This window comes from Camelus bactrianus, chromosome 10 (assembly GCF_048773025.1).
Source record: "Camelus bactrianus isolate YW-2024 breed Bactrian camel chromosome 10, ASM4877302v1, whole genome shotgun sequence".
Classification (NCBI taxonomy): domain Eukaryota; kingdom Metazoa; phylum Chordata; class Mammalia; order Artiodactyla; family Camelidae; genus Camelus; species Camelus bactrianus.
Genome location: NC_133548.1, coordinates 6,487,820 through 6,509,532, shown reverse-complemented (window position 1 = coordinate 6,509,532; position 21,713 = coordinate 6,487,820). Strand labels below are relative to the sequence as shown.

At 59.5% G+C, this 21,713-nt stretch overlaps 1 protein-coding gene across 7 annotated transcripts; it reads left to right on the top strand.

The window, feature by feature from the left end:
- Nucleotides 1-163: 163 nt before the first annotated feature.
- On the top strand, nucleotides 164-21,165 carry PCNX3 (pecanex 3). 7 transcript variants are annotated; one of them, XM_010957138.3, is made up of 35 exons: nucleotides 168-989; nucleotides 1,355-1,542; nucleotides 1,773-1,872; nucleotides 1,995-2,034; nucleotides 2,135-2,230; nucleotides 2,446-3,573; nucleotides 4,034-4,157; nucleotides 4,243-4,421; nucleotides 4,748-4,838; nucleotides 5,215-5,350; nucleotides 6,615-6,736; nucleotides 7,492-7,645; nucleotides 7,927-7,959; nucleotides 8,242-8,413; nucleotides 8,527-8,637; nucleotides 8,988-9,079; nucleotides 9,245-9,354; nucleotides 9,543-9,648; nucleotides 9,758-9,850; nucleotides 10,002-10,152; nucleotides 11,047-11,191; nucleotides 11,542-11,719; nucleotides 12,501-12,609; nucleotides 12,764-12,893; nucleotides 13,304-13,362; nucleotides 13,466-13,681; nucleotides 14,362-14,615; nucleotides 17,915-18,145; nucleotides 18,314-18,417; nucleotides 18,712-18,859; nucleotides 18,959-19,189; nucleotides 19,269-19,543; nucleotides 19,915-20,048; nucleotides 20,136-20,434; nucleotides 20,510-21,165. In XM_010957138.3, exons 1-35 carry the CDS (start codon nucleotides 837-839, stop codon nucleotides 20,702-20,704), a joined length of 6,087 nt encoding a protein of 2,028 aa, XP_010955440.2. In that variant the 5' UTR covers nucleotides 168-836; the 3' UTR covers nucleotides 20,705-21,165. The 7 variants fall into 7 exon arrangements, with proteins under 7 accessions (XP_045374157.2, XP_074227831.1, XP_074227830.1 ...); XM_045518202.2 differs by having other exon boundaries at nucleotides 6,576-6,736; XM_045518201.2 differs by having other exon boundaries at nucleotides 164-989; nucleotides 4,246-4,421; nucleotides 6,576-6,736; nucleotides 20,136-21,165.
- The last annotated feature ends 548 nt before the right edge of the window (nucleotides 21,166-21,713 follow it).

The following is a 21,713-nucleotide window of genomic DNA, read 5'->3' as shown; positions in this document are numbered from 1 at the left end:
CATCCTTTCCCCGCCTCTTGTAGCTCACTGGAAGAGCTTTGCGCCAATTAACTCCGCCATTATTCAATGACCACTTAATTACCCCTTCAGTTCCGCCCAGTGGACTCCGCTAGGTTGGCATCGCTTAGGTGTGCGCATGCGCCCAAGCACTTCTGCCTTTCGGATCGTCCCTACCCTTAGACCCGGACTCTGCGCACGCTCAAAGAGCTCTCCCGCTTCTCATCGCTCTACCGCCTCCCTGCGCTTGCGCATTCATGCCGCCAGGTTTTCCTTTTCCGGGTCCTGACTAGACTAGTCGGGCGCATGCGCTACTGCAGGTTGGCGGCTCGCGGCTCCTTCTTCCGGCCTCCCCCTTGGGCCGGCTCCCGCAAAAGCGGGGCGAGCGCAGAGTCAGAAGCGAGTGACCTGTGACCCCGGAAGTGGACCTCAGGGTCCCGGGGTTCTCCCCGGGCCGGAACCGAGGGAGCCGTCGCCTGTACCTCTGGAGCACCCACCCCACGCCCACCTCTGGATGCCGCCGACGGGTGCCCGGCCCGTGCCCCGCGCCTACCTGCCGGCCCGACCCTTGGGAGCAGTTCTGGGCCAGGGTTGGGGGCCCGGACCCCGCCCCTGATGCGGCTCCACCCCCGCGCCTGGGTCTCACACCGCTGACTGCCCCAGCCGGCCCCGCCCCCTGCCCGCACCCTCGCTCCACAGACCCCTCTCCCCCGCTGGGGGAGGCCATGGCGTGAGCGCAAGCCCCGACCCCGGGGCCTTCGGGCGCCAGGAGGGGCATGGGCCGGGGTCCGCCCCCATGAGGGTCCCGGGAGTGGGGCGCGCGCAGCAGCGGCGGGGCCATGGGGTCGCAGGTATTGCAGATCCTGCGCCAGGGGGTGTGGGCTTCGCTCACCGGCGGTTGGTTCTTCGACCCGCACCAGAGCACTTTCTCCAACTGCTTCCACCTTTATGTCTGGATCTTCCTGCTCACCTTTCCTTTCTTGCTGTACATGGTGAGACGCTGCCGCCACCTGTAACTCCCACCGGGGAAAGGGAGGGCAGATGTTACGGAGGGGTGCAACCTGGCAGAGATTCTGGACTGTGCTTTGGGCACTGGGATGTGGAAAGAGAACTCAATATAGAGTTTGGAGTGTATGGAGGAGAGGCCAAATTTTTCTTTTCCTGGCTTGGATGACCTTGAGCCCCTCACTTAATCTCTCTCTAGTTAGAAAGAAGGCAGGATGCCCTGACAGGGTATTTGTATCAGGTGCATGCAGGGGTGATGAAGTCTTCTTGTGAATTTGTGAATCCTAGCCTTGACTGTGGTAGTAGGGGGCAAGGCTGTGTGAAGAGGGACCTGACTTGCTGCTACTTCCAGGTCCTGCCCCCGAGCTTGATGGTGGCTGGTGTATACTGCCTTGTGGTGGCTGTCATCTTCGCTACCATCAAGACTGTGAACTATCGGCTGCATGCTATGTTCGACCAGGGCGAGATTGTGGAGAAGCGCAACTCTACCATGGGGGAGCCAGAGGAAGAGCCTGCCCAGGGGGACAGCAATCTGCCCAGGTGGGCGGGGGCAGGGCCTGTGCTGGGAACGGAGGTGCCTGGGTCTGAGCACTGGAGGATGGAGAAGGGGCTTAAGGAACACTGGCTCCATGAGTGGTTGAATGGTTCTGTGGTTGGCCCTGGACTTGTAAGGGAGACCCTTATGGAGGAAGGAGCGGTGGGGATGGTGGAGGAAGTACTACATGGAGAGCTAAAATTATTTCAAAGCTGATGTTCTTTTCCACTGCCAGGGACCCTGGAGTGGAGATGACAGTGTTTAGGAAAGTGAGTTCCACACCCCCTGTACGTTGTAGCTCTCAGCATTCTGTGTTTGGCTTCAACCAGGTCTCGGTGAGTAGTCCCAGCCCTCAGCCTTACCCACTCCTCTTCTGGGAGACCATCCCCAACATGGGTATGTCCTGAGCCTACTTTTTGTCTTGTTTGCTTCTTTATGCATTTCTTTATCTGCTCAGGAGTTGCTGCCCCGAATGGATGACTCTGGGCCCCTCAGAGGTACGTGGCTGCTGCTCAGGGCTGAAGGTGGTGGTGTGGAACAGGGGATGGCATGTGGATGCCTCGAGGTCCTGCTGACGCCTCTGGGCCATGGTTGCAGACATCAAGGAGCTGGTGCGGGAGCAGGGCAGCAACAACGTGATTGTGACCTCAGCCGACCGAGAGATGCTGAAGCTAAGCTCACAGGAGAAATTGAGTGAGTGGGCATGATTGGCAGGGGCTTGAGGGGAAGACTAGCTGTCTTGTCTTTGAGTCACCCCAACTTTTGTACCCGTGGTGCTCTCTTTGTTCTCTTAGATGGGGCCTTCTCAATGTCCTGCCCCACTTGGGCTCTCGGAAGGCAGGGGCCATAGGACCCCCCCTTAGTTATCGGTTCCTTTTCTCTTTTTCTGTCTTTCTGTCTTCTGATAGTTGGAGACCTTCCCCAGACGCCCCCGGGGGCTGCCCCAGACCCATCTCTCCCCAGCACAGACTCATCAGAACGGTCTCCCTTGGCTGGAGATGGAGCCCCCTGGAGTGGGAGCAGTGTAGCTGACACTCCCATGAGCCCCCTGCTGAAGGGGAGCCTCAGCCAGGAGCTGAGCAAGAGTTTCCTGACCCTGACCCGGCCTGACCGGGCCCTGGTGAGGACTAGCAGTCGACGGGAACAACGCCGGGGAGCAAGCGGCTACCAGCCCCTGGACCGGCGGGGCTCAGGGGAGCCCACACCCCAGAAAGCTGGCTCCTCAGATTCCTGCTTCAGCGGCACTGACAGGGAGACATTGAGCAGCTTCAAGAGCGAGAAGACCAACTCGACCCACCTGGACAGCCCCCCTGGTGGGCAAGCTCCCGAAGGCAGCGACACAGACCCACCTTCTGAGGCTGAGCTGCCCGCCTCACCTGATGCCGGAGTCCCCTCAGATGACACACTGCGTTCCTTTGACACAGTCGTAGGAGCAGGGACACCACCAGGCCCAGCAGAGCCGCTCCTGGTTGTGCGGCCCAAGGACTTGGCCTTGCTGCGGCCTAGCAAACGGCGGCCGCCCATGCGAAGACAGTCCCCCGCTGGCCGTGCCCCTCGGCGGCCATTGCTTGAAGGCGGGGGCTTCTTCGAGGATGATGACACCAGCGAGGGCAGTGAACTGAGCCCGGCCTCCAGCCTCCGATCCCAGCGCCGCTACAGCACTGACAGCTCCTCTTCCACGTCCTGCTATTCCCCCGAGAGCTCTCGGGGTGCAGCAGGAGGGCCCAGAAAACGACGGGCCCCCCATGGGGCTGAGGAGGGGACTGCTGTGCCCCCCAAGCGGCCCTATGGGACCCAGCGGACGCCTAGTACGGCCAGTGCCAAAACACATGCCCGCGTGCTGAGCATGGATGGGGCCGGGGGTGATGTCCTCAGGGGCCCCCTGGCTGGCTCCAAGGCTGAGCTGGAGGCCCAGGCCGGGGTGGAGCTGGCTGCTGGTGAGCCTGCTGTGCTGCCTGCTGAGGCCCGTAGGGGACCTGCTGCCAACCAGCCTGGCTGGAGGGGGGAGCTGCAAGAGGAAGGTGCTGTGGGGGGAGGTGAGTGCTGGTTCCAGAGCTGGGAGGGAAGCGAGCTAGATAGGAGCTTGGCTTTGGGTGGGGGCAGCTGGAGTGGACCTGGTCAGAGTCGGGTCAGCCTCTGTCTCAGGCAGCAGACAGACATGGACTCAGTGAAGTTGTCTGCCAAACATCTCAGGTAATCAGGGCTCCAACAGTGAGGAGACCAAGGCAGAGGGATCTCAGGCACCTGGCTCCGGGTCCTGCAGTTAGCACCTGAAGCCTTCTGGGCCAGCAGCCGGACAGGGCGAGTGACGTTGTCCTTCTCTCCAGCTGTGGAAACAGGCCCGAGAGCTTAGGTGACCTGGCTGGGCCATAGAGCCAGGATGGGGTTGGACTAGGCTGGACCTTTAGCTCCAATCAAGAGCATCTGATCCTGCAAACCTTCCCCAGGCTCTGTCCAAGCCTCAGTCACTTATACTTGGGGTCTCTCTCTGGGCAGTTGCTGAAGAGACTGGCAAGCGGGACCGCTCGAGCAACGTAAGGCGGACCCAGGCGATTCGGAGGCGTCACAATGCTGGCAGCAACCCCACCCCCCCAGCCTCTGTCATGGGCTCACCACCCAGGTGAGCACCTGCTAGCTGCTTAGAAGTGGGTGTGGGGGCCAGCCAGCCCTAGACGGTGCTGACCCATGAACTGACCCCTCCCCAGCAGCCTGCAGGAGGCTCAGCGGGGCCGGGCTGCCTCCCACTCCCGGGCGTTGACGCTGCCCTCTGCCCTGCACTTCGCCTCCTCGCTGCTGCTCACCCGGGCTGGAGCCAATGTGCACGAGGCCTGCACCTTTGATGACACTTCCGAGGGTGCTGTGCACTACTTCTACGACGAGAGTGGTGAGCCCTTCCCTGGGTCCAGTGGCTGAGCCTCTGATCCCTGCTAACCAAGCGCTCTTTCCGTCCCGCTGAGGGTCATCATCCCAGCAGGGGCGCTCGCTCTGTTGGATGCTTGCTAGCCCCCCTCGGCCCCATGGTGAGCACTTAACTAGCTCTTGACCTGCTGGCCCTTTCCTCTCCAGCTCTTGGTACCCAGGCATTGGGCTGCCGTCCAGGGGAACACAGCACGGGGTTCTTCCCACTTGATGGCCCTGGTGCCCTTGTGGGTTGGGCCTCAGTGCCCCTGTCCCTGACAGGCTGCCTTGTGTTCCACACCCCTGCCCCAGGTGTGCGGCGTTCCTATACCTTCGGACTGGCCGGAGGTGGCTATGAGAACCCTGTAGGGCAGCAGGGGGAGCAGGCAGCCAATGGAGCTTGGTAAGTCTCTAGGCTTGGGCTTTTCTGGCACAGTGGCCAGTCGGCTGCCATTTCTGGGGGATTTTCTCTCTCCCTTCTTTGGGCTGGGACAGGGGCAACTCGGACCTCTAGGAGGAGAGAAGGGTGGGCAGCGGTGAAGGGCTGGTCTGCAGGGATCCCTTGGGCCCCTGGCTCCATGGCATCTCCAAGCAGGAGGCTTCCAGGGCCTTCCAGGAAGCCCACGACCTGGGAGGGAGCCTCCTTTGAACACCCCTGTGCTCCTTCTGGGTATTTGAGCAGCCCCCTCAGGCCCCCAGTCACGACTTGGCCTTGGCCTTGACCCCACCACTTTCCATGGCTTGCCAATAGCTGACCCTCATGGCTGCTGTTCCCACAGGGACCGCCATTCACATTCCTCCAGCTTCCACTCAGCTGATGTCCCTGAGGCAGCAGGAGGCCTGAACCTGCTACAGCCGCGGCCCGTGGTCCTGCAGGGCATGCAGGTGCGCCGAGTGCCCCTGGAGATCCCGGAGGTGAGGAGCCAGCGGCCAGGGAAGGACCTGCAGGAGGGGGCAGTGGTGGGGGGCAGACCACTGAGCACTTGCCCAGGTGCCAGGACAGACAGGTTGCTCTGAGTGAGGGCTCCAGGGGCCCTAAGGTAGCTGTTCTGACCTTTGATGTTGGGCATGGGGCGCATAGGCCCTGGACCTGAATGGCTCAAGGAGTCGCTTATTTACTTATTCAACAAATGTATGTGGAATAGCTTCTTTACCCTGGTAGGGCCCACAATTAGCGGGGACAATGGGTGTTAGCAGTGACACCTGCAGAAAGGCCAGCTGATGGCAGTGCTGCTCCCTGTCCTGGGCAACTGGTGTGGGGGATTGCTCGGGGAGCTCTGTTCCAGCTAGTCGTCTCGGCAGTTACTAATAGTGCCGCCTTTTGCTCTGAAAGTCCCAATTTGGACAATAGCTTACGCAATTAGCTAAAAAAATTATAGAAATACTCAGAGTTTAATGCACAGACTGAGAGTTTAAAGAACATTCATAACAGTAACACCCACACATCTAACACCCAGGACCACAGAGAGACTACGGGCAGCACCCAGAAGCCCCATGTGCCCCTTCCAGATGTGTTTATTCTCCTTAACTGTCATAGGGAATAGCAGTGTTGTCCTTAAACAGCTGGTCACCTCCAGAGGCAGGGGCCGTGCTGCTTTGACTCTCCATTGTGTCCCCAGAGCCCAGCACAGGGACAGGCCCATAATTGTATCTGATAAATACTTGTAAATTAAAGACGCAGGAAGCCCAAAGAGTTTAAGTAGTTGGCCCAGGGTCTCACAGCACTGGCATTGGCATCTAGGCCTGTCCTCAGGGCCAGCACTCTGTGTGCTCCAGGCTAGGCCTGTCCTATCTGGGTGACTGATGGCCCTGGGACGAGGGTGATATTGATGCTGGGTCTGGAAGGATAAGGTGGATTTCACTGAGCCCAAGAAGAGGTGTGAGATGCTTAAGTGGGGAAGACAGACACAGGAGCTAGTAACTCTGGCTCCTGGCAGCTCCAGAGGTCCCTACAGCCCTTGATCCATGTCCTGGGAACCTGGAGAAAAGAGCAGGCCCTTGGATGGAGGATCAGGCAGGGCATGGGGCCACTAGATGGTGGGGACTTTGTGTTGACCAGCCAGTGTGTGCTGTTGGGAGGGGTGGCAGTGGATCACATGGGGGGGCGCGGGGCTGATGGCCGCGGCCGTGGGGACCGCAGTTTGACCTGCTGGACCAGGACTCCCTGCACGAATCCCAGGAGCAGACGCTGATGGAGGAAGCGCCACCCCGGGCCCAGCACAGCTACAAGTACTGGCTTCTTCCTGGTCGCTGGACCTCTGTGCGCTATGAGCGACTCGCTCTGCTGGCCCTGCTGGACCGGTTAGTACTCACCCACCTCGGCCCCCAGTCCTTGATCATCCCTGGCCTTCTGAGCTCTGAACGTGTGGAGGTCATCATGGCATTAGAGAACCTAACTGTTGGGGTCACTGAGGGTGCCTAGGGGGCTGGAGTCTGCAGTGGGATTTATGTTCCTCTGGGTGCAAAGGAGTAGTGTAGTGGGTCATGCTGTGGTCACTCGCTCCCAGAGCTTTGCTCAAGACATCATTTCCGTTCAGCGTGTTGTTTTTTATTTGCTTCTGTGTTAGATCCAATTAAATTGAATCTTGTAGTCAAAAAGCTAGCGAACCGTTTGTCTCAGCTTTCCCATTTTCCAAGAGGACACTGAGGCCCAGGAAGTCAGAGGAGTCAGGTGATGTTTATTGTCTGGGTGATGATTTGGGCCTGGAACCTGTGTCCTGGCTTCCCGTGCTTTGGATTCCTCTCTGCCCTGTGACTGATGTTGGCTGGGCATTGCCTGCGTGCATAGAATGTAGGAACCAGAGATGGGCAAATCCCAGGGCGGTGGCACCTGGAGTCCTCGGGGTCCTCTGAGGTGGCAAAGATTGGGATTGAGATGCAGGGTGGCAACCTGGTGCTGCCCCGAGAGGTCACGGGTCTGGATCCTCAGGGTGACGGCTGGCATGGGCACAGGCCCGGATGTGGGCCTTTGTGGCTGGGTCCTGTCCCCACCCTGAACCCCTGGCCCTGTCAGCGGGTGAGAAAGGAGGTGGGCTCTGACCCTGCTGTCTCTCCAGGACTCGGGGGCTGGTGGAGAACATCCTCGGTGTCGGCCTGAGCAGCCTTGTCGCCTTCCTGGGCTACCTGCTGCTGCTCAAGGGCTTCTTCACCGACATCTGGGTCTTCCAGTTCTGCCTGGTCATCGCCTCCTGCCAGTATTCCCTGCTGAAGGTCAGGCGTGGCTCCCTGGGTCTCCTTCCCTCCTACCTCTTCCCAGATGCCCTCTTCCCTGGACCCGTCTTGAATGGGTTGAGCTAGAAAGCAGATCAGATGCTTTAGATCCCCTGCAACCACCGCCATCTTACAAATGAGAGAATTAAGGCTCAGAATAGTTTAGGGTCCTTCCCTGGTCACTCATAGCAGCCCAGGTATGGAATTGAACTGGTCCTGGGGCCTCTGACCCTCCCGTGGGTGCTGGCTCTTGTTGCTAATGTAGCTCCTGTCTCTTCCAGAGTGTCCAGCCTGATGCCGCATCTCCCATGCATGTGAGTCCCAGCAGAGCATCACCTCTCCCCAGGGGACTCAGGCCTGGGCCCTGGGCCGGGCTGAGACCAGGTGGGGAGGGGTTTGGGTTGTGGAGAGGCAGGCCTCCCTCACCACCCCCATCACCCCCAGATCATTGGTCTTTCTGCCCCCACCCTGCCAAGCTTTCTGTCTTGGACCCAGGGCCAGGCCTGGGGCACATGAGTGTGCATGAGCCTGTGTGTGCATGTGCAAGCAGGGCGTTCAGTGGGGGAGGCCCGACTCCTCACAGGCCCCCTCCCCAGGGCCACAACTGGGTGATCGCGTACAGCCGGCCCGTCTACTTCTGCATCTGCTGTTTGCTCATCTGGCTGCTGGACGCCCTGGGCTCAGCTCAGCCCTTCCCGCCCGTCTCCCTCTATGGCCTCACACTCTTCTCTGCCTCCTTTTTCTTCTGTGCCCGTGATGTGGCCACTGGTAAGACTGGGCAGCATTGAGGTTGCTTGAGGGAGCGAGGCCTCAAGGGTGGACCAAGGTGCAGCCTGCAGGCTGACCGGGCCTTTGCTTTTTCTCTGTCCCCTCCCTGCTAGTGTTCACCCTGTGCTTCCCATTCGTCTTCCTCCTGGGCCTCCTGCCCCAGGTCAACACCTGCCTCATGTACCTGCTGGAACAGATAGACATGCACGGCTTTGGGGGCACAGGTATGGGGCCCACGGGTGGCTGAGGGGTCAGGATGCTGTGTGGGGCCCAGGAGGGGCCATGGGTTAGGTCTGCAGCTCTAGCCTTTCACTGAGTCTTTTCCTGCATCTACGTCTTGGATTCTGGGACCCCATCTCTTACCCTCTCTCTCCTCCTCCCCTAGGCAAGTGGTTTAAACCTGAGCGTGCCAGGAGTCCCAAAGGCCTCTCTGGGCTGGGGAAGCAGACAACAGTGGGCTGGACACAAGTTCCAGGGGTGGTTAGCCTCTGGGAGTTGAGGGGCAGCAGGAGGCGGTGAGGTGGGGTGTCAGCAGGCAGGAGTTGGGCTTTACTTGCTGTTTCTCACCCCGCAGCCGCCACCAGCCCGCTCACTGCAGTCTTCAGCCTCTCCCGCAGCCTGCTGGCTGCTGCCCTGCTCTACGGCTTCTGCCTGGGCGCCATCAAGGTAGGGGTGACCTGTATGGTGGGGGGCATGCTGAAGCCCAGGGGGGTGGTTGGGACCGAGCTGTGACATGGACTCAGCAGTGGCTTCTCCCACGGCAGGGGTGGGGGTACCCCCACCCCCATGCTTATCCTCATCTCCCCTGACCAGCATGGGTTCTCTCCCCAGACTCCTTGGCCAGAGCAGCACGTCCCTGTCCTCTTCTCCGTCTTCTGTGGCCTCTTGGTGGCGCTGTCCTACCACCTGAGCCGGCAAAGCAGTGACCCCACCGTGCTCTGGTGGGTGCCTGCACGTGCCTGTCTGTGTGCGTGCGTGCGTGCGTGCGTGCGCGTGTCTGCATGGCAAGGGTTTGGTCGGGGGGTGTCTCTAGGTCTGTGCATGTGCCTGTCACCACCTGACCCTGGGCCTGTGGGAGGAGGGGCAGCCTCCCCAGGCCCAGGCCCCTGACTTTTCTCACCTACCCCAGGTCTCTGATCCGGAGCAAGCTTTTCCCTGAGCTGGAGGAACGGAGCTTGGAGACAGCCCGTGCCGAGCTCCCAGACCCACTGCCAGACAAGATGCGCCAGTCAGTGGTGAGGGCCCAGAGTTCAGGATTCTAGTCTTGGGTTGGAGGTCTATGAGGGGGTGTGGTCAGCCACTTGATGACAGGGACACCCAAGCTGGTGTTTCCCGGCCCCGCAGCGTGAAGTCCTGCACTCTGACCTGGTGATGTGTGTGGTCATTGCTGTGCTCACCTTTGCCATCAGCGCCAGCACCGTCTTCATTGCCTTGAAGGTTCGTGTGGAACAGGCTCACCCGCCCCCCCCCCCCACCTTTTGCCAGATCCTGTGGGCCCTGGGCAGCCATGGTCTCGTGTCCTTCTTGGACCCCTGTGGTCCCTTGGTCTGCTCCCCTTAGCTGAGACTCCCATATCTCCCTCTTGCAGTCAGTGCTGGGTTTTGTGTTGTATGCTCTGGCTGGGGCCGTGGGCTTCTTCACACATTACCTACTGCCACAACTCCGCAAGCAGCTGCCATGGTTCTGCCTGTCACAGCCTGTGCTGAAGCCACTGGAGTATAGCCAATACGAAGTGCGTGGTGAGTGCCCTCCTCCCCGCAAGCTGGGACCCCTCTGCCCCTCCTGCCCCCAGCAGTGGACCTGCAGCCTGTCAAGAGCATGGTCTGTTCAGCTCAGAGTGCCAGCAGGGGGCAGCCTCTGCCCACCCCGCCCTGTCTGCACTGGTGCTGACCCTGTGGCCCTTTCACTGCTCTCTGTACCCTCCCCTGCCCTCTGTGCCCGACTCAGCCCTTGCCTCGCTCTCACTCTGCCTGCTCTGCCCTTTTCCTGCCCACCTTGTGGTCTCTAAGGAGATGGAAAAAGTAGAATCCTAGAGCCATAAAGGAATCTGTTGTCCAGAATTACAAACTGGCTACCCGTGAACTAGATCAGCTTGGCACATGTTTTTACTTGGATTGTGCGACAAAAACACCCTTGTGCCTGTGTTTAAACCTCTGGATTTGTTACTCAAAGGTCCACGGGCCTTCTTAAACGAAGGATTTTTCCTATTGGGCCAGCATCCCCTTGTGGCTACAGTCAGCGGGCGCCAAGTGGCAGTGGCCCCTTCAGAAGAGCCCTGCAGCTCAGGATCTCTGTGCGCTTGGGCCTCACCCAGCCTTCCTGACTCCGGTGGACATCTGAGATGTCCTCGGCAGCCTTGCTTTCACAGACAGCTAAATGGGCAGAGCACTGGCCCTAAGTCCCCGACACCCCCTACCTGGGCCTGGTCTCCCTCATTTGAACTGTCAAAGATCAACCCCGCCCCCTCACCTGCTCAAAGTCTCCAGGGACCCAGAACAGCACATCCCCTTGTCCTGTGGGCTGCCCTCCCTCCAGGTCCCCTTGGAGAGCACACCTGTCCTGGCCTTGTGGTGGGGGGAGTATGGAGGGCCAAGTGCTAGCCAGCAGTCCCACCTCCCCACTTGCTGTCTCAGGTGCCGCCCAGGTGATGTGGTTTGAGAAGCTGTACGCGGGCCTGCAGTGCGTGGAGAAGTACCTCATCTACCCTGCTGTGGTGCTCAACGCCCTCACAGTGGATGCCCACACTATCGTCAGCCACCCGGACAAGTTCTGTCTCTAGTGAGGACCGCTGGCCCCCTGGCCATCCCAGCATTTACATCCCAGTGTGACACATGGGGAAACGGAGGCCCAGAGAGGGAAGGAGACCTGCCTCAGTTGCCCAGCAAGCTTAAGTAGGACTCCAAGTTCTGACACCCTTTCCATTGAAGCAGCTGCCTCTTGGAAAGCATGTGTGTCCCTCCAATGAGTCTAACGGGGGTGACCTCTTGAGAGAGCAGTGACTAAGAGTCACTGGCCCAAAAGAGCAGGGTCCATATCTGCAGAGCTTAGGCAAGGGCTGGTGAGATGGGCACCCACACCCACTGCCCCAAGTCTCCGCCTGCCACCTAACGCCTGCCCCTCGCCCATAGCTGCCGGGCGCTGCTGATGACTGTGGCTGGGCTGAAGTTGCTGCGCTCAGCTTTCTGCTGCCCACCCCAGCAGTACCTGACCTTGGCCTTCACCGTCCTGCTCTTCCACTTCGACTACCCGCGCCTCTCCCAGGGCTTTCTGCTCGACTACTTCCTCATGTCCCTGTTCTGCAGCAAGGTGAGCTGGTGGCCGTGTTGCAGACTCTAGGTGGTGCAGCTGGAGCAGAACTCTTCTGCCTCAGTGGGGGAACCTTCCCTGGGGGCCTTGGTCCTTGTAGCACTGCTCCACATTAGCCCCTCTGTGGGCCTCTGCAGCAGCTCCTCCAGGAGCAGTGAGCAAGCTGAGGTTTAAAGAGGGGAAGTAACTTGCCTCAAGTCTCCTGGAGAATTGGTGGCCGGCCAGGATTTGAACAAAGGACCATTCCCCAGCACTGTCCTGGAGGCCTGCAGTGGTGTCTGCAAGGGTGCCCCAGCTCAGGCCTGAGCTTTCATCTTTCTCACATGGGCACTCTAGTCTGGTTTCTGGTCTGACCCAGGATGGTGGAGATCCAGACATCCAGGAGATGTCCCCCTTGGAGGGCAGGGCCTATGACTCTCAACTCACAGTACCACAGTGGAGGCCTGGCCTCACTGAGTCACTGGCAAGACCTGAGCAAGTCATTTACCTATTCTGTCTTCTGTGAGCCTCAACTTTCCCATCTGGGAAATGGGACAGCAGTAAGAGGCTCTCAGGGTGGTTATATGAATTAAATGGCTAATGCTCACTAGAGTGGTTGCTTTGTCTAGTATTGGGTTCTTTGAGGCAGGTCGAGAGAGGAGTGGCTGGGAATGATCTTGAGCTTGACTCCCATGTGGGCAGCCAGTGGGGTAGCCCCAAGGCTCTGAATGGGTACTTGGTAGACCCCTGCTTCTGTGAGTGGCCTATGTATCTTGAACTTTCTCCCCTGTCCATCCTGCAGCTGTGGGACCTGCTGTACAAGCTGCGTTTTGTGCTGACCTACATCGCACCCTGGCAGATCACCTGGGGCTCGGCTTTCCACGCCTTTGCCCAGCCCTTCGCTGTGCCCCGTATCCGGCCTGCTACCCACTGCCTGGGTGGGGGTGTGCAGGGAGGGCCGTGGACTGGGAGAGGGGTTGCCGGGCGGGTTGGCAGGGGCAGAGGAAGGGTGAGAGAGGCCAGGGACAGTCCTGTGTGCCTGCCACCTCCTTGACTCGGGCCCAGACTCGGCTATGCTGTTCATTCAGGCCCTGCTCTCCGCGCTCTTCTCCACGCCACTCAATCCCCTGCTGGGCAGCGCGGTCTTCATCATGTCCTACGCGCGGCCCCTCAAGTTCTGGGAGCGTGACTACAAGTGAGTCTCGTGGACATGGAAGCGAGTGCCTGATGCGTTGCTCAGAGGGACTTGGGAGAGGAGCGAGGTGGCTGGATGAGGAGAGTCGCTGGGGGAGAGGAAGGGTTTGGAGCCCAGGCTGGATTTGGCACTGTGAGGGCCCGCAGTTCAGGTGTGAGTGCCGGGCATGGCGAGCCAACCCAGAGAGGGCACTACACCCTGGGCTTCCTGGCTGCGTGGTCCTGGGTGTGTCCACTCATGTCCCTGAGACTCAGCCCCCGCTGTGTAATGGGGCTGTTGTGGCATCTGCCTGAGAGCACAGGGTTGTGGGCTCAGGAAGGACATGGTGGGGGGCCAGCGGGAACTGTCACCTGAACCCTCGGCAGCCTCGCCCTCTTGGCTGACTTTGTTGTCGCTCTCTCTTTGGACAGCACTAAACGTGTGGATCATTCCAACACCCGCTTGGTCACACAGCTGGACCGGAATCCTGGTGTGTACCTGGCCATCAGGGGCCTTTGGGGTGGGACCTTCCTGGAGAGGGAACTTTGCTCACTTGCCGCTTCGCCCGTGTGTCCATCTCTCCCGGGCCCCAGGCGCTGACGACAACAACCTCAACTCTATCTTCTACGAGCACTTGACTCGCTCGCTGCAGCACACGCTGTGTGGGGACCTGGTGCTTGGCCGCTGGGGCAACTACGGCCCTGGCGACTGCTTTGTGCTGGCCTCCGACTACCTCAACGCCCTGGTGCACCTCATTGAGGTCGGCAATGGCCTTGTCACCTTCCAGCTGCGTGGCCTGGAGTTCCGGGGTGAGCTGCGGGCCAGGGCCAGCCGCAGGGCGCTGCATGTGCTAGTGTGAGGGCTAGGATATACCCCTGCCCTGTCCCAGTTTGCTGGGGACCTTGAGCAAGGTACTCTTCCTCCCCAGGCCTGGCTGTCTCAGTCTGAGCAGTGAGGTGGCAGGGGTGACTTTGGCAGGTCTGTAGCGAACAGGCTGCTCCAGTGAAAGCTGGGGCCTGGAGTGCTGGGTTCTCCCGCCAACTCCCACTGGCCTGCCCTGTGCTCTCAGGTCTGGCCCAGGTTGGGTGCCACACATAAGCCTCAGCAAGTCAGCTGGCTCCTTGCCCTCAGGAAGGAGATGCTTGGCAGATGCCAGCTTCGGAAGAGGACTCCCAAGTGCAGAGGGGCTCTAAACACAGCTTGGAAGGACCATGAACCTGAGTTTTAGTCATTTTCTCTATAAATGAGGGATCAGACCCTGTCCACCACCCACCTCACTCCACCCCCACCCCACTTCCACCCCACTGTGGCCCCTGCGAGTTAGGAGGAGAAAGGGGCTCATTTGTTAACCCATTTGTTTAGGTACTCCCGCAGCATCCCCATGGAGGGTGAATGGTGGGAGACCTCCAGCACCCTGCCTGGGTAGTCTGGGGAGCTGACAGGCAGGGATGTCCTCATGGCCCCCTGACTGGGCATCCTTTCCCTGCAGGTACATACTGCCAGCAGCGTGAGGTGGAGGCCATCACAGAGGGCGTGGAGGAGGATGAGGGCTGCTGCTGCTGCGAGCCTGGCCACCTGCCAAGGGTCCTATCCTTCAATGCTGCCTTCGGGCAGCGCTGGCTGGCCTGGGAAGTGACGGCCAGCAAGTACGTGCTGGAGGGCTACAGCATCAGTGACAACAATGCCGCCTCCATGCTACAGGTCTTCGACCTCCGCAAGATCCTCATCACCTACTACGTTAAGGTACGGCAGGGGTCCCCGCTGTAAGTGCTCGCAGGCCAGGAGCATCCCAAATGCCATCTTCTGGATTTTCGGGAGCCTGTTTTGCCCAAGGGAAGCAGAGGCCTCAGAGAGTTTAAGCATTCTCCAAAGTGCCAGCGCTAAAACATTGGGCTCGAAGGCCTGTATGACTCTGACAGTGGGGTGCCTGGGATGGGGGCTTCCTTTCACCCTCCTCCAGGAGGCTTGCCTTGGGCAGTGAGTACTGGGGGCAGATGGGCAGCAAGTGTATAGGTCTTACTGGGCTTCTGGTCCTGGGAGGGGCATTCCTGAGGCCAGCCTTCTAGACCACCAGCCCCCACCCCTTGCCCCACAGTGATGCTAAAAGTGGTGGCATTAACGACAGTTTTAGGAGCAGCTGCTAAGCAGTGGTGCTTACCGAGAGGTGGGCTCTGCCAGGCACCTCCCCTGAGCTGGGTAAAGCCCACACCCTCCAGGAGAGGCCTCACTGCCTCAGATGTGGGGATTGGCTTGCAGTGGGGAATAGGACTTGCTGGAGGCCTCAAAATCAGGAGAAAGTGGCAGAGCTAGCTTAGCCCAGGCTTGGGCCTCCCTGTCTCAGTCTGGGCACTCCAAGCCAGGACTGAGGGTCTTGAGGCCTGTTGGGGGTGGAGAGAGTTGGTGAGAACAGTGTGGGGTCCAGAAGGAGCCCTGGACTGGATTCTAGGAAGCCAGCAACATCACCTCCCTTGCTATGCCTCAGTTTACCCCCTTAAGAAGCAGGGATTATCTCAGTCCTGTGAGATGGCAAGGACGATGAGGGCACTACAGGAGGGGGGTGCGCAGAGGTCACAGTCCAGGTCTCCTCATGCTCTCTTAGCATCTGCCCTGAGGCTCGTGTGTGGGGCCAGGAGCGTGACTTGTTGGAGCCCAGGTGAGCCTGCCCACCTGAGGTTCTCTCCAGGGCAGTCCTGTGCATCCCCTAGCTGTCCTTTTGTTGCCAGTGGGCACCCCGTCTGTGTCACACGTCAGAGAAACTACTTTGCTGTCTTTTCCATCTAGTCATCCACTCCTAGGGAAGGGTTTATGAGCCCCCCACTCTTCATTTTCACCAGGATAGAGACTGTGGTCCAGAAAGAGACATCCCTAGCCCCAGGTCACCCAGGGGTGACGATGCTGTCCACCCTCCTCTCCCATCTTGAGAGAGATTCTCCTGCCCAGGCCACCCCACTGCCTCCCTCGAGCCCGGCTTAAGGCTGGCATAACCTCACGGCTGTGCAGCAGGCCCCAGCCAAGCCCTGCCTGGCAGACTGAGATGAGTACCACCCCACCAAGTTTCTCGTCCCAAGGGGAAGCCGACTTGCTGCAATTGCCTCAAAAGCTGGGCGGAATCAGGGCCACGTAGAGGTGCCTGGAGGACCCAGGGAAGATTCTGCCCAAGATGGAGTGTGGGATGAAGTTTGAAAGGATGAATTCGGGCTGCTGAGGGTGGGGCTTAGGGGGAAGTCAGGTGTGCAGGGCAGCCCCCTGGGCCTGGGGCAGTTCAGGGATGTGTCCCATGTGGCAGACCAGGCAGAGCCCTCCGTGTGCCACTTTGGTCCCTCTCGGTGCCTCCCACCAATCCTTTCCCGGGAGTCACTAAGTGCAGTTGGGTGAGAGATTCAGTCCAACCCCTCCGCCCCGACATCCATCTGCAGCTGAAGCCTTGGGGTCCTCTCAGCATTCCTAAGCCCAGGCATGTTCATTATGCTGCGTGGTACTTTCAGCAACCCCTGAAAGAGGCAGGCCCGTGTAATTAGCCCCTTTTTCAGTTGAGGAAACTGAGACTCACAGACCCATGCTTGCAGTGAGGTCGGATGAGGGCAGAAAAGGTGCCGCCGTCGTGAGGCTTGTGAAGGTTCAGTGAGCAGAGTCACGCTCCCAGCAGATGCTGGCAGGCGGGAGCTGTTGCTCCTGAGAACCACTCTGAGGGCTGGGTCTCAGGCTTGCTGGTTTCACAGAACACAGTAGAGGTGGTGAAGGTTAGTGGAGCAATTTCTCTGCTGGGCCATCTCCTCCCCCGACCCCCAAAGGTTTATTCTCCTGGTTCTTCCTGGGGGCTGTGGTGGTGCCCAGACTGTGGAGACGTCCTCTGAGCAAGACCAGTCTGCAGCCAGTCTGCCTGGGGCCCAAAGCTGCCCCCCAGCCCTCCTACCCTCTTCACCCTGTTAGGCTCCTGGTCCTTCTTCCTCTTGGTAAGGGGCACCCAGCCCTCTCTTGACTGCTCACCCACTTGCCACAGCCAAGGTAATGCTGAGGCCAAGGTCTCAGCCACTAGGCAAACCCTCATGTGCTGGGAACTGAACTGATGAGGCCCCACCTATAACCATGGCCCCAGGTCCCTGCACCTCCCACAGCTCTTTGAGGCCCTTGGCTCTTCCTGGCTTGTACTGTGGCCATTTTGCCCAGGCTCTTGGCCTCTCCATAACTTACCAAGGCCACCCTGCTAGACACCCCTACTGCCTAGGTTCCCTCTGTTCATAGCCACCTGCACCACCCTCCCCAGCTCTGAACTTCCCACCCTTACCCAGGCAGAAGACCAACCCCACTGGCTCCATCCCAGGGCAGCACATGGAATCCCGGTGACCTTACTGGCTGCCAACTGCCAGCCTCACACTGCCTGTCCATCCTAGCTCGGCCAGCTACCTACCTTCCAAAACCGCCTCTCCATTTGCTTAAACCCCTGCTTCAAAACCAGCAGAATCTCTTAAGGTCCTGGAGCCCCTAACTTTGGGCAAAGATGCTGTGCTTTTGGCTTTTAAAACCTTGTGGCTGTCATACTTCAGCTGCCTAAGGGCACCCATGATCTAGGGGCACCCCACTGACCTACAGGCAGCCCCACTACCTTAGTCTGACCTTCCAAGGCCTCTGAGATCTGGATCCTACAGCATCATAGTGTTGAAGGTCCCAGGGTTCCAGCCCCAGCTCAGTCTGCCCTGCTTTGTAACCTCAGGCAAGTCTGTTGTCTGTCTGAGCCTCAGTTCCCCTGATTAACAGGGCAGGCATTGTAAGCCCTTGTCCCGGTGCAGCACCCACCAGTGGATGCTCCATCAGGAAGGTTGCTTCCTGCTGCTTTCGCCTTCCTCCTTTCTGGCCAAGTGAAGGGGAAACAGACTTGCCTGTGTGGCTTCAGGGAGTTGAGATGGGACACAGGATCAGTGTCCTAGGAAGCCGACTTCGGCTCAGTCTAAGGGAAAAAGAAGCCTCTTTACCCTGAAGCTGTCTCCTCCAGTAGCCAGGGTGAGGGCACTATCCCAGTCACTGACCCTAGCCTCTCCTCCCAGAGCATCATCTACTATGTGAGCCGCTCACCAAAGCTGGAGGCCTGGCTCAGCCATGAGGGAATCGCGACGGCCCTGCGTCCTGTGCGGGCACCTGGCTATGCTGACTCAGACCCCACCTTCTCGCTGAGCGTGGATGAGGACTATGACCTTCGCCTCTCCGGCCTCTCGCTGCCCTCCTTCTGCGCAGTACACCTTGAGTGGATCCAGTACTGTGCCTCCCGGCGCAGCCAGGTCCGGCCACCACTACCCTGGGGCTTCCTTCTCCCCCGTCAGTTTCCCCCGTCCCTGTGTGGGTTCTTCTTAACCCTCAGAGTCCCTCAGCCTGGGCCCCAGTCCCTACCTGAAGTTCCTGTCCCAGGTCTGAGCTGGGCTCTGGGGATGGGGGTCCTTGTGCCACAGCCTGTGGACCAGGATTGGAACTCGCCGCTGGTCACGCTGTGTTTTGGCCTGTGTGTGCTGGGCCGCCGGGCCCTGGGGACAGCCTCGCACAGCATGTCTGCCAGGTGAGTGCCTACAAGTCCACCCAGGCCTATCACTCTCCCTTCCTCCACCTCCATAAAGAGCTCTCAGGGGCCACATCAGCCCATCCATCTTCATGGGCAAGGCGTCTCCCCACTGTGACCTTACAGCTCCTCCCCACCCTGGGAGGGACACGGGCAGAGACTGACTGCCTTGGCAAGAAGGGAAAACAGACCCAGTGTGAAGAATGGTCTCCGCTCAGATCACTGCACAAAGAGCCAGAGCTCAGGTACCTGAGAGCCCTCCGTGTGTTCACTTCCCATCCTCCTCTTCCCCAGCCTGGAGCCCTTCCTCTACGGTCTGCATGCCTTGTTTAAGGGAGACTTCCGTATTACCTCCCCACGGGACGAGTGGGTCTTTGCCGACATGGACCTGCTTCACCGCGTGGTGGCACCTGGGGTTCGCATGGCCCTAAAGCTTCACCAAGTAGGGAGAGGTGTGCCCAGGCAGGGTGGGTTGGCCAGGGGGTGAAACCCATCCCCAGGGCAAGGGCCACTGCTCTCAGTCCTCCCGTCCTCCCCTCAGGACCACTTCACGTCCCCAGATGAGTACGAGGAGCCGGCTGCCCTTTATGATGCCATTGCAGCCAACGAGGAGCGCCTGGTCATCTCCCATGAGGGCGACCCAGCCTGGCGCAGCGCCATCCTCAGCAACACACCTTCACTGCTGGCATTGCGCCACGTCCTGGACGACGCCTCGGATGAGTACAAGATCATCATGCTCAACCGGCGCCACCTCAGCTTCCGTGTCATCAAGGTGGGGATGGCCCGCTTACCCAACCTGGCCCCCTTCCCTCCACTTTGACCTCCTGACCCCCGCACGTGGCCGCCCGCAGGTGAACCGGGAATGTGTGCGCGGCCTGTGGGCTGGGCAACAGCAGGAACTGGTGTTCCTGCGCAACCGCAACCCCGAGCGAGGCAGCATCCAGAATGCCAAGCAGGCGCTCCGCAACATGATCAACTCCTCCTGCGACCAGCCGCTGGGCTACCCCATCTACGTGTCGCCCCTCACCACCTCGCTGGCTGGCAGCCACCCCCAGCTGCGGGCGCTGTGGGGTGGCCCTGTCAGCCTGGGCGCCATCGCCCGCTGGCTCCTGCATAGCTGGGAGAGGTGAGCTCTGACCACCGCCTCCAGCCTGTGAGGCCAGGCTCACGGAGCAGGGAGCTGAGGAGGTCCTGAGATGAAGCAGCTCCCTCCCGGGTCTGACTGAGGAAGGGCTGGAGCCAGGAACGAGCCCCAGGACCAGGGCTGACCCAGCTGCACACGCACACCCACTTCAGCCAGAGTCGAAAGTGGTCTTTAGCCTAAAGTGCTGTTGATAATGTCTCCCTTAAACCCTGTAAAGTAGGTGACAAAACCTTTTAGAGACAGGGGCTCTGAGATGTTAGGTGACTTGTCCTGGATTAGAAACTCGTGCTTGTGAGGCCTTTGCACCCCCATCCCCACCCCTACCCACTTCTTTTCTGCCTCCTCTTCCCCAGGCTTCACAAGGGCTGTGGTGCCGGCTGCAATAGTGGCGGGAACATGGATGACTCTGACTGTGGTGGAGGCGGTGGCTTGACCTCTCTCAGCAATAACCCCCCCTTGGCACAGCCCACACCTGAGAACACAGCAGGTAAGCGGGCAAGGCCAGGCTGAAGTAGTGTGTGATGAGGGCAGCCTAGCTGACTGAGGTCTCTGCCCTCTTATCTGTCTCCCACAGGCGGTGGTGACCAGCCCCTCCCACCAGGCCCGGGCTGGGGCCCACGGCCCTCCCTGAGCGGCTCTGGTGATGGGCGCCCCCCTCCTCTGCTGCAGTGGCCGCCCCCTCGGCTCCCTGGACCATCTCCTGCTTCGCCTGCCCCCACTGAGGGTCCCCGGCCCTCAAGGCCCCCTGGCCCTGGTCTCCTTAGTTCTGAGGGTCCCAGTGGGAAGTGGACCCTGGGGGTTCGGAAGGGGCTGGGGGGATCCGAGGGGGAGCCAGCCTCAGGGAGCCCTAAAGGAAGCACCCCCAAATCTCAGGTAAGGGTCTTATGGAGGGTTGGGTCCCAGGCAGCTCAGGTCTGCTCTCCCACCAACTTGTCTTCCCTCCCTCAGGCACCCCTAGACCTCAGCCTCAGCCCAGATATCAGCACCAATGCCTCACCCCCCAGAGCAGCACAGGACATTTCTTGCTTGGACAGCAGTGCTCCTGAGAGTGGCACGCCGACTGGGGCTCCTGGCGACTGGCCTGTCCCTGCTGAGGAGCGAGAGAGCCCAGCTGCCCAGCCCCTGCTGGAGCATCAGTACTGAGTGGCCTGGTGCCCTCTGGGTCCCAGCCCAAGATTCAGTAACTTGGACCCTTGGCCTTTGGCCCTTTCTGCTGGACCACAGAACTGAGTGGCTTTGGCTCCCACATGTGAACCCTGACCTCTGGCTGTGTTAGCCAGAGCACCAGAACTGAGTAGCCCAGACCTCTGACCTTGACCCCTGATCTCTCATCCCTAATCCAGGGCCTGGGCTCCCCAAACTGAGGAAGGCAGCCTCCTAGCCAGGCCCTGAGAGCCAAACCCATGGGCTGGTCCCACTTCAAGCCCATGGCCAAGATTGACTTGGCCCCTCGGCCTACACTGCCTGCAGGGGCAGCCCCTTGGCCTGGACTTGGGGCTGAAATGTGGGAAGGGGGGGGTTGTTTTTCTTTTTTTTTTCTTTTTTTCTTTTTTTTTTTTCGTGCTTCAGAGACACCAGAATTAATAACACTATTTTTGATTTTGGTTGGTAGTTTCTTTTTTCTGGGGATGTTTGGGTGGAGGGTCAGGGTAGGTGAGCACAGAGGGATGCATCGGCTGTGGAGTTGGGTTATGATGGATATCAAAGTTAGACCAAGGTGGGGTTCAGGTAGGACTGGGTCCTCTTCCTCACAAGCCTGTTCCCTTTTCAGGCTTGATCTGAAGTTTACATTGTTCCCTTTCTCATCTCCAAACAACAAAGACTTCCCGCTCTAGTGGCAGGTTTCTACGATTATCAGCCTTGACCTTGGCCTAAAGTCTTTATCTGAATCTCAGTTTCTCCAGCTATAAAGAGGTGACACCTGTCTAAGGTGTTTCAAAAGTACACGAGAGCGGGTGTAGAGCAGGGCCCAGTGTTGATGAGTGCTCATAGTGGTACTCTGAGCACTTGCTATATGCACGGCTGCAGCTAACACTAGGTGTCCTGGTCTAGCCCTACCAGTTGGTCTGGAAGGCAGGTACACTTGTTCCGGTTTCTCAGCCGAGGGCTGGAGGCGCAACGGTTCCCAGAGCTGGGCCTGTCTCTGGCAGGC

What these genes read in the sequence shown, in the direction of transcription:
- PCNX3 (XM_074371728.1), top strand. Translation starts at nt 837, where the DNA reads ATGGGGTCGCAGGTATTGCAGATCCTGCGCCAGGGGGTGTGGGCTTCG. An exon ending in TGCCCGTGATGTGGCCACTG is followed by an intron (nt 8,414 to 8,526) that starts GTAAGACTGGGC and finishes CCTCCCTGCTAG; the next exon opens with TGTTCACCCTGTGCTTCCCA. An exon ending in TGTCCCTGTTCTGCAGCAAG is followed by an intron (nt 11,720 to 12,500) that starts GTGAGCTGGTGG and finishes TCCATCCTGCAG; the next exon opens with CTGTGGGACCTGCTGTACAA.